Source organism: Hypomesus transpacificus, chromosome 20 (assembly GCF_021917145.1).
Source record: "Hypomesus transpacificus isolate Combined female chromosome 20, fHypTra1, whole genome shotgun sequence".
Lineage (NCBI taxonomy): Eukaryota > Metazoa > Chordata > Actinopteri > Osmeriformes > Osmeridae > Hypomesus > Hypomesus transpacificus.
Window position 1 is genome coordinate 3,864,575 of NC_061079.1, and position 12,852 is coordinate 3,877,426.

At 51.6% G+C, this 12,852-nt stretch overlaps 2 protein-coding genes across 3 annotated transcripts; one reads left to right on the forward strand and one right to left on the reverse strand.

The window, feature by feature from the left end:
• Window positions 1–1,011: 1,011 nt before the first annotated feature.
• Window positions 1,012–6,116, forward strand: LOC124482801. The gene is made up of 7 exons (XM_047043327.1): window positions 1,012–1,152; window positions 1,284–1,339; window positions 1,543–1,751; window positions 2,540–2,770; window positions 4,349–4,385; window positions 4,663–4,740; window positions 5,306–6,116. Exons 1-7 carry the CDS (start codon window positions 1,034–1,036, stop codon window positions 5,758–5,760), a joined length of 1,185 nt encoding a protein of 394 aa, XP_046899283.1. The 5' UTR covers window positions 1,012–1,033; the 3' UTR covers window positions 5,761–6,116.
• Window positions 6,117–6,803: 687 nt separating this feature from the next.
• On the reverse strand, window positions 6,804–12,705 carry clcn5a (chloride channel, voltage-sensitive 5a). Of its 2 annotated transcripts, none has more exons than XM_047043326.1 (14): window positions 12,548–12,705; window positions 11,965–12,121; window positions 11,219–11,352; window positions 11,011–11,110; window positions 10,703–10,890; window positions 10,284–10,406; window positions 9,942–10,148; window positions 9,719–9,799; window positions 9,357–9,629; window positions 8,515–8,784; window positions 8,189–8,375; window positions 7,535–7,933; window positions 7,110–7,326; window positions 6,804–7,016 (listed from the first exon to the last, which is right to left on the reverse strand). In XM_047043326.1, exons 2-14 carry the CDS (start codon window positions 12,110–12,112, stop codon window positions 6,926–6,928), a joined length of 2,418 nt encoding a protein of 805 aa, XP_046899282.1. In that variant the 5' UTR covers window positions 12,113–12,121; window positions 12,548–12,705; the 3' UTR covers window positions 6,804–6,925. The 2 variants fall into 2 exon arrangements, with proteins under 2 accessions (XP_046899282.1, XP_046899281.1); XM_047043325.1 differs by having other exon boundaries at window positions 10,284–10,541.
• Window positions 12,706–12,852: the final 147 nt, after the last annotated feature.

The window sequence follows — 12,852 nt, forward strand, 5'->3', positions numbered from 1 at the left end:
AAATATTGAATAACGTAGGGTAGTCTACCGTCGGAGACAACCACTACGCCTCATTCAGCCAGTTTAAACGGCTGCTAGATGACGCTGTTCATTTTCAAAGCGCCGATAGTTCGGCTCTTTGGGCCGGCACAATCCGGAAGAAACCACCAAAGCTTCACAAGGCATCGTTCGCCCATCCCTAGTAGAGACCAAGGTATTAATTGATACCGTCTGCTGTTTTCAGTCTGTCTCAGTGATGCGGCTTGTCTTCTACTCTGATGGAAAGAGTGCGCCCCTTAGCGGATAATCCATGAATTACAGCGATTTAAAAATATTAATTCCATGTCTTTTATGCATTTTTTCCACTTTCAAATTATCCTGCGGGCCTGATCGAACCTCCTTGGGGGCCGGTTCCGGCCCGCGGGCCGTATGTTTGACACCCCTGACTTAGAGATTAATGTTGTGTAATTTTTAACTTGTTTAACTACATGCTCTTATGGTTTCTTCCCTTTAGCACTATTTTTTGGTTGTTCACAATATGTACTTCTTGTTTTTGACTACCCGCAATGCTGTGGGGCTATCTTGTTGTTATTATCAGTGACCTATGCACTTTGTGAAGCTCTCTCTTGGAAGTTGCTTTGGATAAAAGCGTCTGCTAAATGAATACATTTAAATGTAAATGTAGTATGTGTGTATATGGTGTGTGTGTGCGTGTATGGAAATGGTGTGTTTGTGTGCCTGTATATGGTGAGTGTGTATTGTGTGTGTATATAGGGTGTGTGTATGCGTGTGAGGTGTGTCTGGGTGTACGTGAGAAAGTTCTGTGAAGATCTCCCGCATGGTTTCGAGGGAGATGAGGATGACGTCACGTAACAATGACACCTGGGGGGTATTCCATACAAAGATGAGTAACCTTGAATTTGATCAAATAAATCAATGTTTCCTGCCATGGCGCTAGATAACCGTTGGGAGGCGCCGTGGTCTGCAGCTATATCCTCTGTGGATTCTCGTGGTGTCTTAAGGAATGTGGGTATATTTGTGGCGTATCCATGGCATGCCAACTTTCGCAGTGTTGCACCATGCGAATGGGATCAACTGGGACGAATCACCTCACCATCTGGTCACATCTGTCAAGCCATGCGCACCTGTTCCAAGCACTGACGGATCCAAGGGGTGAGCAACAAAAATACTTACCACCCCAATCTACCCATGCTAAAATATATACTTTTACATCATCGTATATTTCATTCAAAATATCATTATTATTGGCATTATTTAAACTTCAATCTTATAATAATTTATAGTGGCATCGAGACACACCGTTCCTCCCCGCCTCCATGCCACCCCTTTGCCAGCCCAGGTGAAAATGTCTATAGATCCGTCCCTTAAAGATCCACAATAACAACACCAACACAAATACATGGCATTTCATCTGTGTGTCTTTTGCACTATGGTAAAGTTGTGGAGAGTCGTTTGGACGGATTTAACTAACCATCTAACTAACTAACTATACGTTTCTCATAGTACTGTAACCTACCAGTTAATTAACCTATTATGATACAGCTATAGACTACAGTGGGCCAGCCTCCCGCGCCACTGGGGAATATCTGTTCCAGCATGATCGAGGCTACACCCAGAACTGCTCTAGCTCAGAAGGAAACATCCCCATTACCGATAAACACACGTCTTCCTTGACGGCCTCGTCTAATCCGCTGGACGCGACTGACAAGATGCGAGTGGCCCTGACCGTTTCCGTTTTGCTTGTGTTACAGGTAACCACCATCGGAATGCTTGTTTGAGGTAACATGACGCGCAGGTGAAAGTAGCCTAATTATCACCCCAACAACCAGCAGTAGAACTTGCATTTTAATCGATGTAGGCTATCCGAAACGTCATTTACATATGCGTGCTAAGACGCACCGAGATGTGTTCGCCATTAACCGTGCACCAGATGAGTTAGACGAGTACAATTCTTAACCTTTAGCCTAGTTGTCTTGCATGTCTAGAATCGTCTCCATGACTCATATGCGTGCCTAACATTTGTCAATGTGTCCACGTGCATTTATTGAGTATTGTTATGGTGATGGAAGATTTCAAGACGGTAAAATCGAGAGCAGTTAATTAGTGTAGCAATTACATCACACTGTTGATCTCTCAATCCTCTCTCTTTCTTACACACAATTACTCTTTCCAGCTTTGTCTGTTTCTCACCCCCTTTATTTCTCCCTGTCACCCCTCTCTCTAACTCCCCCCACCCCCATAAAACAGTGTGGTTTATTGTCTCAGTATTGCTACAGAGCCTGCTATTCTGATAATGCACCAACATCCTCCTGTATGTCTCTTGCATCTCTCTCCTGTCTCTCTCACCTTTATCTCTGTCCTGTATCTCTCGGTCCTGTATGTTTTACTTGTACATCTCTCCTCACATCTCTCTTCATATCTCTTTCTCTGTCTGTCTGTCTGTCTGTCTGTCTCTCTCTCTCTCTCTCTCTCTCTCTCTCTCTCTCTCTCTCTCTCTCTCTCTCTCTCTCTCTCACTCTTTCTCTCTCTCTCTTTGCAGCTGCAGTGCCAGGCTCTAGAGGAGGTTGAGTGTCTGAGGCTCTTGGGAGCACTGCAGAACCAGCACCATGCCCAGTACCAGTACCAGAGCCAGCACCGTGCCCATGACCAGACCCAGAACCAGACCCAGAACCAGCACCTGCACAAGGCCAAGGAGCAGCCTGAGGTGCTGACCCAGCAGGGAGTGTCCTGCTTCAGCCTGGCCCATAGCCTAAGAACCTACATCTCCAAGGTAGTCGTTCCTGAATAGGATCTATGTCTCTACAGTAGGTACTACATTAGCCCTGCCTCATGTAATCTCCAAGGTAGTAGTACTCCACTAGGTCTGCCTGAACAATCTGCATCACAAGATAAGGTACTTCACTTGCTCTGCCTTAATATGATCTATGCCTTCAGAGTAGTCCACAAGCCATGCCTGAACTTGATTTATGTCTCTGAGATATTTTAATCGTATAATCCTGATGAAGCCAATCAGAGCCAGCCACTCAATTCCTCCAGGAAGTCTGGTTTGACTCATGTCTAATAACTTTAGGAATCCTAAACACCAAGCCCTAAACACACAAACTAGCTTCCCCAGCAATACACCACTTCCTCTCCATGGACTCTCTCCTACCCTCCTCACTCCTTCCCATGCTCCTTTCTGTCACACACACACATGCACACACACACACACAGACACACACGTGTAGACACACACACACATACATATTCTCTCTGTCTAACATCCAGATTAAGCGTGTAAAGCTGATCGAGGTGTCCTGCCAGGAAAGACTGAGTCACGCTCTGGTCAGCTGATCTTTAAGGGGAGGATGGAGTGAGAGGATGAGGGGGGGAGGGGACGTAGGGGTGAGAGGATGAGGGGTGGAGGGGAAGAAGGGATGAAGGAGTGACAGGATGAGGGGTGGAGGGGACGTAGGAGTGAGAGGATGAGGGGTGGAGGGGACGTAGGAGTGAGAGGATGAGGGGTGGAGGGGAAGGGGGGATTAAGGAGTGAGAGGATGAGGGGTGGAGGGGAAGGGGGGATTAAGGAGTGACAGGATGAGGGGTGGAGGGGAAGGGGAAGGGGGGATGAAGGAGTGACAGGATGAGGGGTGGAGGGGAAGGGGGATGAAGGAGTGAGCGGATGAAGGGTGGAGGGGAGAAGGAGGGAGTGAGAGGAGTGCTGCAGGGTAAGAGGGCATGGGAGGATGAGGGGCGGAGGGGAGGATGGTATTACGTGGAGGGGAACACACGTGAAGGGGGTGAGGGGGTGGGGGACATGGAGGGGAGGGGAGATAGGATAAACAGTAAGAGTTATAAAAGCATTGTGACTAAGCGTCCTCCCAAGTCATTCTATTATCTGGTCCTGAGGCTGCAGACTCTGGTCAAAGGACTTAAAGGACAAACAAGGATGATTCAATTAAACGATTAAGTGAGAGGGATCCAGGCAGGAAATGCTGGACGTGGAGTCCTTGGGTGTCGACCTGGCTCGGACGATCCCCCCTCGAGGTGCCCTGGATAGCAGGATGGGAGGTCGAGAATAGAAGAGGAGATGGGGGAGGAGGAGGATGCAGTAGTAGAGACACATAAGTGGCTGGAAATAGCAAGTTTGTATTCATAGGAGGCTACTGCCTAGACTGAGTTATATGTTGGATTAGCTGATGAGTATCAGGTATGTCATTGTTATGGTGATAAGTTACGTAGACACAATGGCAGATGGGAGTTGTGATCTTCTCGTCTGCCAACTTAAGTAATGTCCAACTTCATGTATATTGTAATAAACAGTATATAATTATAGCATCACCTCCATAAGATGCCGTTTATTTTCCAGGTGACGGAAAAAATCGTCTCTGAGCACATGCTTTCAGGTAACATTCACACCTGGACCATCCATCCTTCCATGCATCTCTTCATCCCTCCATCCATCCTTCCATATGTACATCCATCCATCCCTCTTTCATCATCTATTCCACTATCCATCCATTAACTCTGTAACTCTCCATCCAGTTCCTCTCCATCCATCCCTCTATTCATCCCTTCATCCATCTCTCTTTCGATCCATCCCTCCTTCCACCTCTCTATACCTCTACCCCTCCAATCCATCCCCTTCATCCCTCCCTCTAACACTCTCTGGTCTCTCTTCAGAGTCTCTCCCCACCAGAGGGACCACACGCAGCCTGCAGCCCTCCGCCCACCTCACTCTCCGAGACAGCGGGCTACAGGGTAGGTATCTCTCCCCCAGGTCCTGCTTACCTCCCCCTCTCCCCCAGGTCCTGCTTACCTCCCCCTCTACCCCAGGTCCTGCTTACCTCCCCCTCTACCCCAGGTCCTGCTTACCTCCTCCCTCTCCCCCAGGTCCTGCTTACCTCCCCCTCTACCCCAGGTCCTGCTTACCTCCCCCTCTCCCCCAGGTCCTGCTTACCTCCCCCTCTCCCCCAGGTCCTGCTTACCTCCCCCTCTCCCCCAGGTCCTGCTTACCTCCCCCTCTACCCCAGGTCCTACTTACCTCCCCCTCTCCCCCAGGTCCTGCTTACCCTCCCCCTCTACCCCAGGTCCTGCTTACCTCCCCCTCTACCCCAGGTCCTGCTTTGCCTCCCCCGTCTCCCCCAGGTCCTGCTTACCTCCCCCTCTCCCCCAGGTCTTGCTTACCTCCCCCCTCTCCCCCAGGTCCTACTTACCTCTCCTCTTCTTTAGGCCCTAGTTACCTCCCCATTTACCCCAGGTCCCAGTTACCTCCCCCCACACCCCCGTGTCCTGTTCACCCCTTCCCCGTCCCATCTCTCCCCAGGGCCCGTCTCGTCCTCCCCCCACAGAGACCTCCACCAGTCCTGCCGCTACCCGGTCCTGTCCTGGTCCAATCACAGCATGGTGTCTCACCTGTACAACATGAGCGTGTCCGGGGGCCGTCTCCGTGTGGCGCGCTCGGGTCGTTACCACGTCTATGCCCAGCTGACCCTGCACTACGCCTCCCTGGGCCACCAGGGGGCGCCGGAGCCCAGCCACCAGCTGGTGCTGTGCGTGAGTAGGAAGACGTGGTACGCGAAGCCCATCCTCCTGCTGAAGGGCGTGGCCACGCGCCGCTGGGCCCCCGATCCTGAGCCTGCCGTCCACTCCCTCCACCAGGGGGCGCTGTTCTCCCTGCGCGCCGGAGACCAGCTGCTCGTCTCCGTGTCGTCCCCCGCCGTGCTGCACCACCCTGAAGACGCTGCCAGCTACTTCGGGGCATCCCGCTATGACCCCTGACCCCATAGAGGAGCTTTGTTACTGTGCCCCACTGATAAAGAACGTCAATCATGGAGGCAATTCCTCACTTAGCCAACAAACATGCTTTTATCTGGGACTTTTAGTTACATTTTGTAGTTTTTGTATCTGGCACTTGTAGTTCAGTTTTGTATGTCTTGTATCTGGGACTTGTAGTTAATTTTTGTATGTTTTGTATCTGGGACTTGTAGTTCAGTTTTGTATGTTTTGTATCAGCAGGGTTTTAACTGAATTATTCACAAAGGTGATTGATTGGTTATTCATTTGATGGCTTGCCACAGCGTCTGAGCTGGACGTATGACGTATGGTTGGACTGAATAAAATATATTGGTACGAGACGTTAGCTCTTCACAGAAATGCAACAGTGCGTTCAGTTGCAGTGCTGCTCATTCATGTTTGGACTTGTTTGTTTGAACCAATTTCTTGATTTCCTCATGTGTCACCTACTGTGCCATCTTGCTCTCTGTCTGATTTATTCCTAGCAAAGTTCAAATGACAGGAATGCATTAGTTATATATTACATAGTTTATAATCTTAGATTAGTGTTAATTGCAGTTAATGAACACATAAAACACAGATGGGTTCCCAGGTTAGGGAGTGGTAGTTCCTGGGGAGTGCCTGCTGTAGCTGTCAACCAGCCTAGTCCAAAACAAGCCCACCCCAGAGGTGACTCCCCCTGGAGGGGTGGAGCCTAGCAGGAGAGCTGCCTGTTGCCCTTAAGCACCACCCCTCTGGAGGACAGCAGCGTGCTTCGTGAACACAGGATGGAGTGTCTGGTTTTTATTGACTGAGAAGCATTATTCATCTCTGAACAGATCTCTCAGGCTAAGGTGATTTAGAAGGTGGAGACGATATAAGACATAGATGATATCGATGATGAAGATAATTATGATGATCCTTCTTCTCCCATCTTTGCTGGTTCTGACCTGCATGCTAAATCAGCACAGCCAACCAACCAGAGTTAACAGAGCAAGCCAGCCAAACAGAATACTGTTTACAGAGCCAGCCAACCAACCAGAATACTGTTTAATACAGGCAGAGCCAGAAAGCATATCTAGGCAGTTCTGGGTCTCTGTGCTCCACAGTGCTGTCTGGAGGGTCAGTCGAAGAGGATGGAGTCCTGTGCTCCACAGTGCTGTCTGGAGGGTCAGTTGAAGAGAATGGAGTCTGGGTCTCTGTTGGCCATGGATGCCAGGTGTTTTAGGATGTCCTTCTTCGTGATGATGCCCAGCAGACGCCTGCAAAACAACCACAGACTTTACACAACATACACACTTTACAAACACACACACTTTACGCACACACACTTTACACAACACACACGTGCGTACCCGTTGTGAGTGATGAGGCACTGTCTCAAGCCCAGCTTCCTGAAGATGTCCACCACGATGTCCATGGCGGTGTGGTCGGTGAGAGTGAGGGGGCCCAGGTCCAGGATGCTGCGCAGCTTCAGCGGGGGGGGGCTCCCGGGGGGCTGGGGGGGCGGGTGCTCCGTGAAGAAGATGCGCGACGAGCTGACCACGCCCTCCTGACGCTGCCGGGCGCTATCTGGGCGGGGGGAGAGAGGGAGAGGCCCTACGGTTACCTGGCTGTGTGTGTGTATGTGTTTGTGTGTATAACAGTGTAAGTGTTGTGTGTGCATGTGTAGAACAGTGTGTGTAGGTGTGTGCGTTTAACTGTGTATGACTGTGTGTGGTGTATAACTAGTTATGTCTACGAGAGTATGCACGCCCCCCCCCCCCCCCCCGGCCCACACCTATAGAAATGACCAGGTCCCTGCGCAGCACGAAGCCAACCAGCCGCTGGGACTCGCGGGACACGACCACGGGGAAGCCGCTGTAGGCCGTGCTGGCCACCAGCTCCTCCGCCTCCTGCACGCTCATGCCGTCCTGCGTGAGCACGGACAGCGGCGGGTCGCCTTGGCGCGGCCGCATCACGTCCATGGCCAGGGTCTTGTGGCTGAACTCCTCCTTGGGCTCCAGGAAGGGGTAGCCGTTGAGGCGGATATGCGCCTCGTAGATGCCCTCCTTGCCCAGGGCGTCCGCCACCCACTTGCTGGTCATGGCGGCGGCCATGAGGGGCACGATGTACTCCAGGCCGCCCGTCAGCTCGAACATGATGACCACCAGAGACACGGTCATCCTGGTCACGCCGCCTGGGGCGCAGGGAGTCACACCAGACAGGACAGGAAGTCACACCAGACAGGAAGTCTCACCAGACAGGAAGTCACACCAGACAGGAAGTCACTCCAGACAGGAAGTTACACCAGACAGGAAGTTATTCCAGACAGGAAGTCACACCAGACAGGAAGTCCCTCCAGACAGGAAGTCACTCCAGACAGGAAGTTATACCAGACAAGAAGTTACACCCAAGTACACAAACACACACACAGCCCCCCGTCTAGACTCACCCAAACAAGAAGCGGCCCCCACCATAGCGTACAGGCCTGGTGTGATACAGTCGGCTCCGGGGGAGCACCAGCCTTGGAACACCAGCCAATCATGGTGGTACAACGCCAGCTGCTCCATGCCAATGCCTAGCAACCGCCCCGCGATGGCGCCCACTGCCATGCTGGGGATGAATAGACCCGAAGGCACCTGGAACACACACAGACCGTACACACATACCATACAAACACACATATACATACACACACACCACACACACATATACACATACCACACCGTTAATCACCATACACACCTGATGGTAGCATGTAAGTGCGCGTGGGCATACCTTCATGCCGAAGGTAACCACGGTGATGAGCATCTTAAAGACCAGTGCCAGAGCCAGCTGCCACATGGCAGTGTACACCCCCCTCCCGGCCGGCCTATCAGGAAGCCTGTTGCTGACACGCGTCACGTTGACGTTGTCGTAGTTACAGAGCTGGGAGGAGTCGAGCAGGCCGCAGTCATTGAAGAGCTCGGAGATCAGCTCGCTGGTGGAGCCACGCGTGTAGGGGTTAGGGAACGCTACCAGCCCTGTCACTGCCGTCACCACCAGCACCTGCAACAGGAGGTCAAACAGTCATTCTCTAGAAACGTTGAATAGGAAGTTAAGCAGTCTTCCTCTATAAACCAGGAACAGGAATTTATAAAATCATCATCCGGGAACTTGAAACAGAAAGTTAAACAGAAGAACTCCAGAAGAAACCAGACAGTCAACGAGTCATCCTCTCTCACTTGGTTTATACAACAGTCAATCACTTAGTCAGTCAACCAGTCAGTCAGTAAACTAGCCAGCCAGTCAATCAGTCACCTCCTGGTCAGAGCATGACCCGGGCAGTAAAGCAGCAAGTAAGATGGCTGAGCGGTTAGGGAATCGGGCTACCAATCAGAAGGTTGCTGGTTCGATTCCTGGCTGTGCAAAATGACGTTGTGTCCTTGGGCAAGGCACTTCACCCAACTTGCCTTGGGGAATGTCCCTGCATTTACTGTAAGTCGCTCTGGATAAGAGCGCCTGCTAAATGTAAACTAGCCAGTAAACAAGACAGCCAGTGAGGCAGTCAGTAAACCAGCCAGTCAAACCAGTCAGTAAAGCAGTCAACCTGTCAGTAAGCCAGGCAATGAGGCATTCACCTCCAGGACAGGATAGCGGCCTAGCCAGGTGGTCTTGCGGCGCCGGCACCAGGCGATGTTGGCCCGGATGAACAGTGCCCCCCAGATGCCCCCGAACACCCCCAGCAGCACGAAGGGGATGAGCTCCAGCAGGTGCCAGGGGGTGTGGAACTCCACGTAGAACAGCACCAGGCGGCTGTCCCCGAACGGGTTGATGCTGCGCAGCGTGAACGCCGCCACCAGCGCGGCGAAGAACGACCGCCACAGAGTCTTCAGGGGGAAGTAGTAACTCACCTGACAGGAAGTGGACAGAGATCAGCTCACAGCTGTTGTGACTAGTTGACCACTAGTAACTAGCTGTAATCTCACTTCCGACGTCTCACCTCCTCCAGGCTGAAGAGAACTCCTCCTATTGGTGCTCCAAACGCTACAGACACTCCCACAGCAGCTGCCGCAGACAGCACCTACACACACACACACAGACAGGGAATAGTTACCCATCAGCCTTTTTTTTCTTTTTACTTCTTGTCTTCCCTCCCTCATCCTCAGCCCCCTCTCCTCCACCCTCCCCGCCCTCCCTCCCTCCCCTCCCTCCCCCCTCCTCACCTCTCGTCTCTTGGCCTCGTTCTTGCGGTACTTGGTGAACAGGTGGCAGAGGATGTTCCCGCAGCAGCAGGCCACGTGGACCAGGGGCCCCTCCTTGCCCAGGCTCAGCCCAGAGGACACGGCCAGCACCAGGGTCACCGTCTTCACCACCAGGGTCCACTTCCCCAGGTAGCCCCGGATAATGAAGCCGCTAAGAATGGTCTTGATCTGCACACACACACACACAGCTGGACCTTTAGCATGTGTGTGTGTGCGCGCATGTGTGTATGTGTGTTTCAGTGTGCATGTATGTGTGTGCTTGTGTGTATATACATGTGTGCGAGTGTCCATACGTGTGTGTACCTCAGGTATGCCAGATCCGCAGGCGTAGGGGGCGAAGGCTCGGACCAGGGTGACGGCCAGGAAGGAGAAGAGCAGAGCCCAGCTTACATACAGCAGGTAGTTCACTATGTAGGCTGCTGCACCCTGGAACACAAACACACACACACACAATCCCACACACACCATGTCGTTCACTACCCAGAGCTGATCATGGGCGCGAATACTTAAGGACGATAACGATCCAGGCCTGAGCGGCCGACCCGGCTGGAGCAAGACACCCTGAGGAGAATAGTTTTTTTTTTTATTCAGATGTCTCCTGTACTATATGTGTCTCCCCGGTTTGAATCTCTGGGGTTGTCAAAGTGTGTATATGTGTGCGTGCGCTAGCGAGTGTATGCGTGTGTGTATGCATGTGTGTATGCATGTGTGTGTGAACCCACCTCCGAGGAGCCTGTGAGCAGCTGTGCCCAGGAGGTCCACTGGGGGCACTGTTCCCGGTCCTGGAAGGTGGTGTGGTTGGAGCCCCAGCAGCAGTGCTCTCTGTTGAACCAGAACCCACTCAAACACACGCCCTCCTTCAGGTCTGTCATCCAATGAGCCGAGATGTCGATCCCTCCCGCCAGCGCCCCTGCAGACAGACACGCCCCTCAGCCAATCAGCAGCTCTCTCTTCAGATGTGCCAAGTGTGTCTAAGCGTGTTAGTGTGTGCGTTTGAGCGTGTGTGTTTGTTAATGTGTGTGTATCCTACCTGACATGAGTCCTATGAGCAGCATAAGCAGCCATCCAGAGAAAGCATCACACACACTCTTCACCAGCGCCCATGTAGACTCCTTACTCTTACTGGCAATCTGCGCATACACACACACACACACAGTTACTGGATGATGTTATTACTCAGCAATAGAGCTGAAGTTGGGCTCAAGGTTAGGGGTGAGGGGTTAGAGGTCAGGGGTCACCTCTCGGTGTCGGTCCCGATCCTTGGTCTTCTCTCTGACCCAGTCGATGGTGTTGAAGTCCTCGTACGTCCCCAGGCCTGGGACAGGCTCTTCCAGCAGCTCCAGCAGCCTAGGGACCCCCTCTACACCATCTCCTGGGGGGGGGGGGGGGGGGGGGGGGCATGGGTGGAGGAAAAGAGAGAGAGGCATGTGCAGGGGGAGAGAGAAAGAGAGGCAAAGAGAGAGAGAGAGGGATGGGCAGAGGGAGGGAGAGAGAGAGAGGCAAAGAGAGAGAGAGGGATGGGCAGGGGGAGAGACATAGGGAGAGGCATGGGCAGGGAAAAGGGAGAGAGAGGGACGGGCAGGCAGAGAGAGAGATAGATAGAGAGGAGGTCAGGGGAAGGAAGAGTGGGATGGAGGAGGAAGTGCAGATATGACACAGACATCAGGTAAGTTCATATCGTATTGTTGTTATAAACTCATGGTGTCTAATCATGCTGGCCTCATTCAGACAGGAAAAAGCAGGAACGCCCATAAGCTCAGTAAAACATTGATGGAAACGCTGTATCCTGGTAGAGCCAACAAAAACAATAGTCCTTCACAGACTTGGTTACCAGCTGACATACCACCTCCTCTATCCCCAACCTCACTCCTGTTCTCCAGACCCAACTCTCCAGCCTCCAGCCCCAGTTCTCTAACCCCAGTTCTCCAGTCCAGCCCTTGCCCACCCACTACTCAAGACCCAGTTCCGTGGTCGGCGTCCCTACCGTCCCTGTCGAGAGACTGAACGTCTTCGGTGACGGAAAAGTCCAGCGTGGCTCCGGTTATCTCCACCATATCGTCGTCGCTGCTGCCGCTCTTCGTGCCGCTCAACGCACTGTTCAAGCTCTCGGTGCAGTAGCTCGAGTTGTCCATTCAGACAACCTGCAGCCACACGGAAATTAACGCAGGGTCCAAAGACTGCAGTTAACAGCTTCGCTAGAGATAAGAGCGGTCTCTATACTCTACTGGCGTACGCAAAATAATGTCTGCTATCATCGTGTACCTCCGAGGTCAAGATATGACTAATTTAAAGCTGTAAGGCCTAATTTGACATTATATGATATTGACATGATGCATCTCAATCGCTGTATGAGACTCTCCGTCACACTGGCTAATAATAGTCAGATGCTCGGTATGGGGAAAGAATGGGCAAGCGTTGTCAAACATAACGGATTATTATTCTGAAAGGTTTAGACTACTGTCCAGTCGCTATAACCGGCTGAATTAATATGAGCTATCGCTGCGTGCCTGAGTCAGTAGTGACAGTATTTTGTATTTTTACAGTAACGTCATCAAATCTAAGCTTACCGTTATCTAACTTGATGACTAAGACGAGTAGCTAGCGTTAAGCAAAGATAACGCGAATGGCATCCCAAAATGCTTATGTTGCCGTTATTGATGGTTTTGCTTGTCAAAATCCTCGCAGTTGTTGTCCCATAACTGCATGCAGACAGTATAAGTCAATCTCAGAGCGTCGCACCATCTGACAATCGGAGCTCTGTTATTCTAACCACGTTGTGCACGTTGTGACTGGTGGTCTGGCCAGTCATCTCAGTTGATAGATGTTGTTTAATAAAAATATTGAAACACTAGGATTTATAAATGCAATTTAT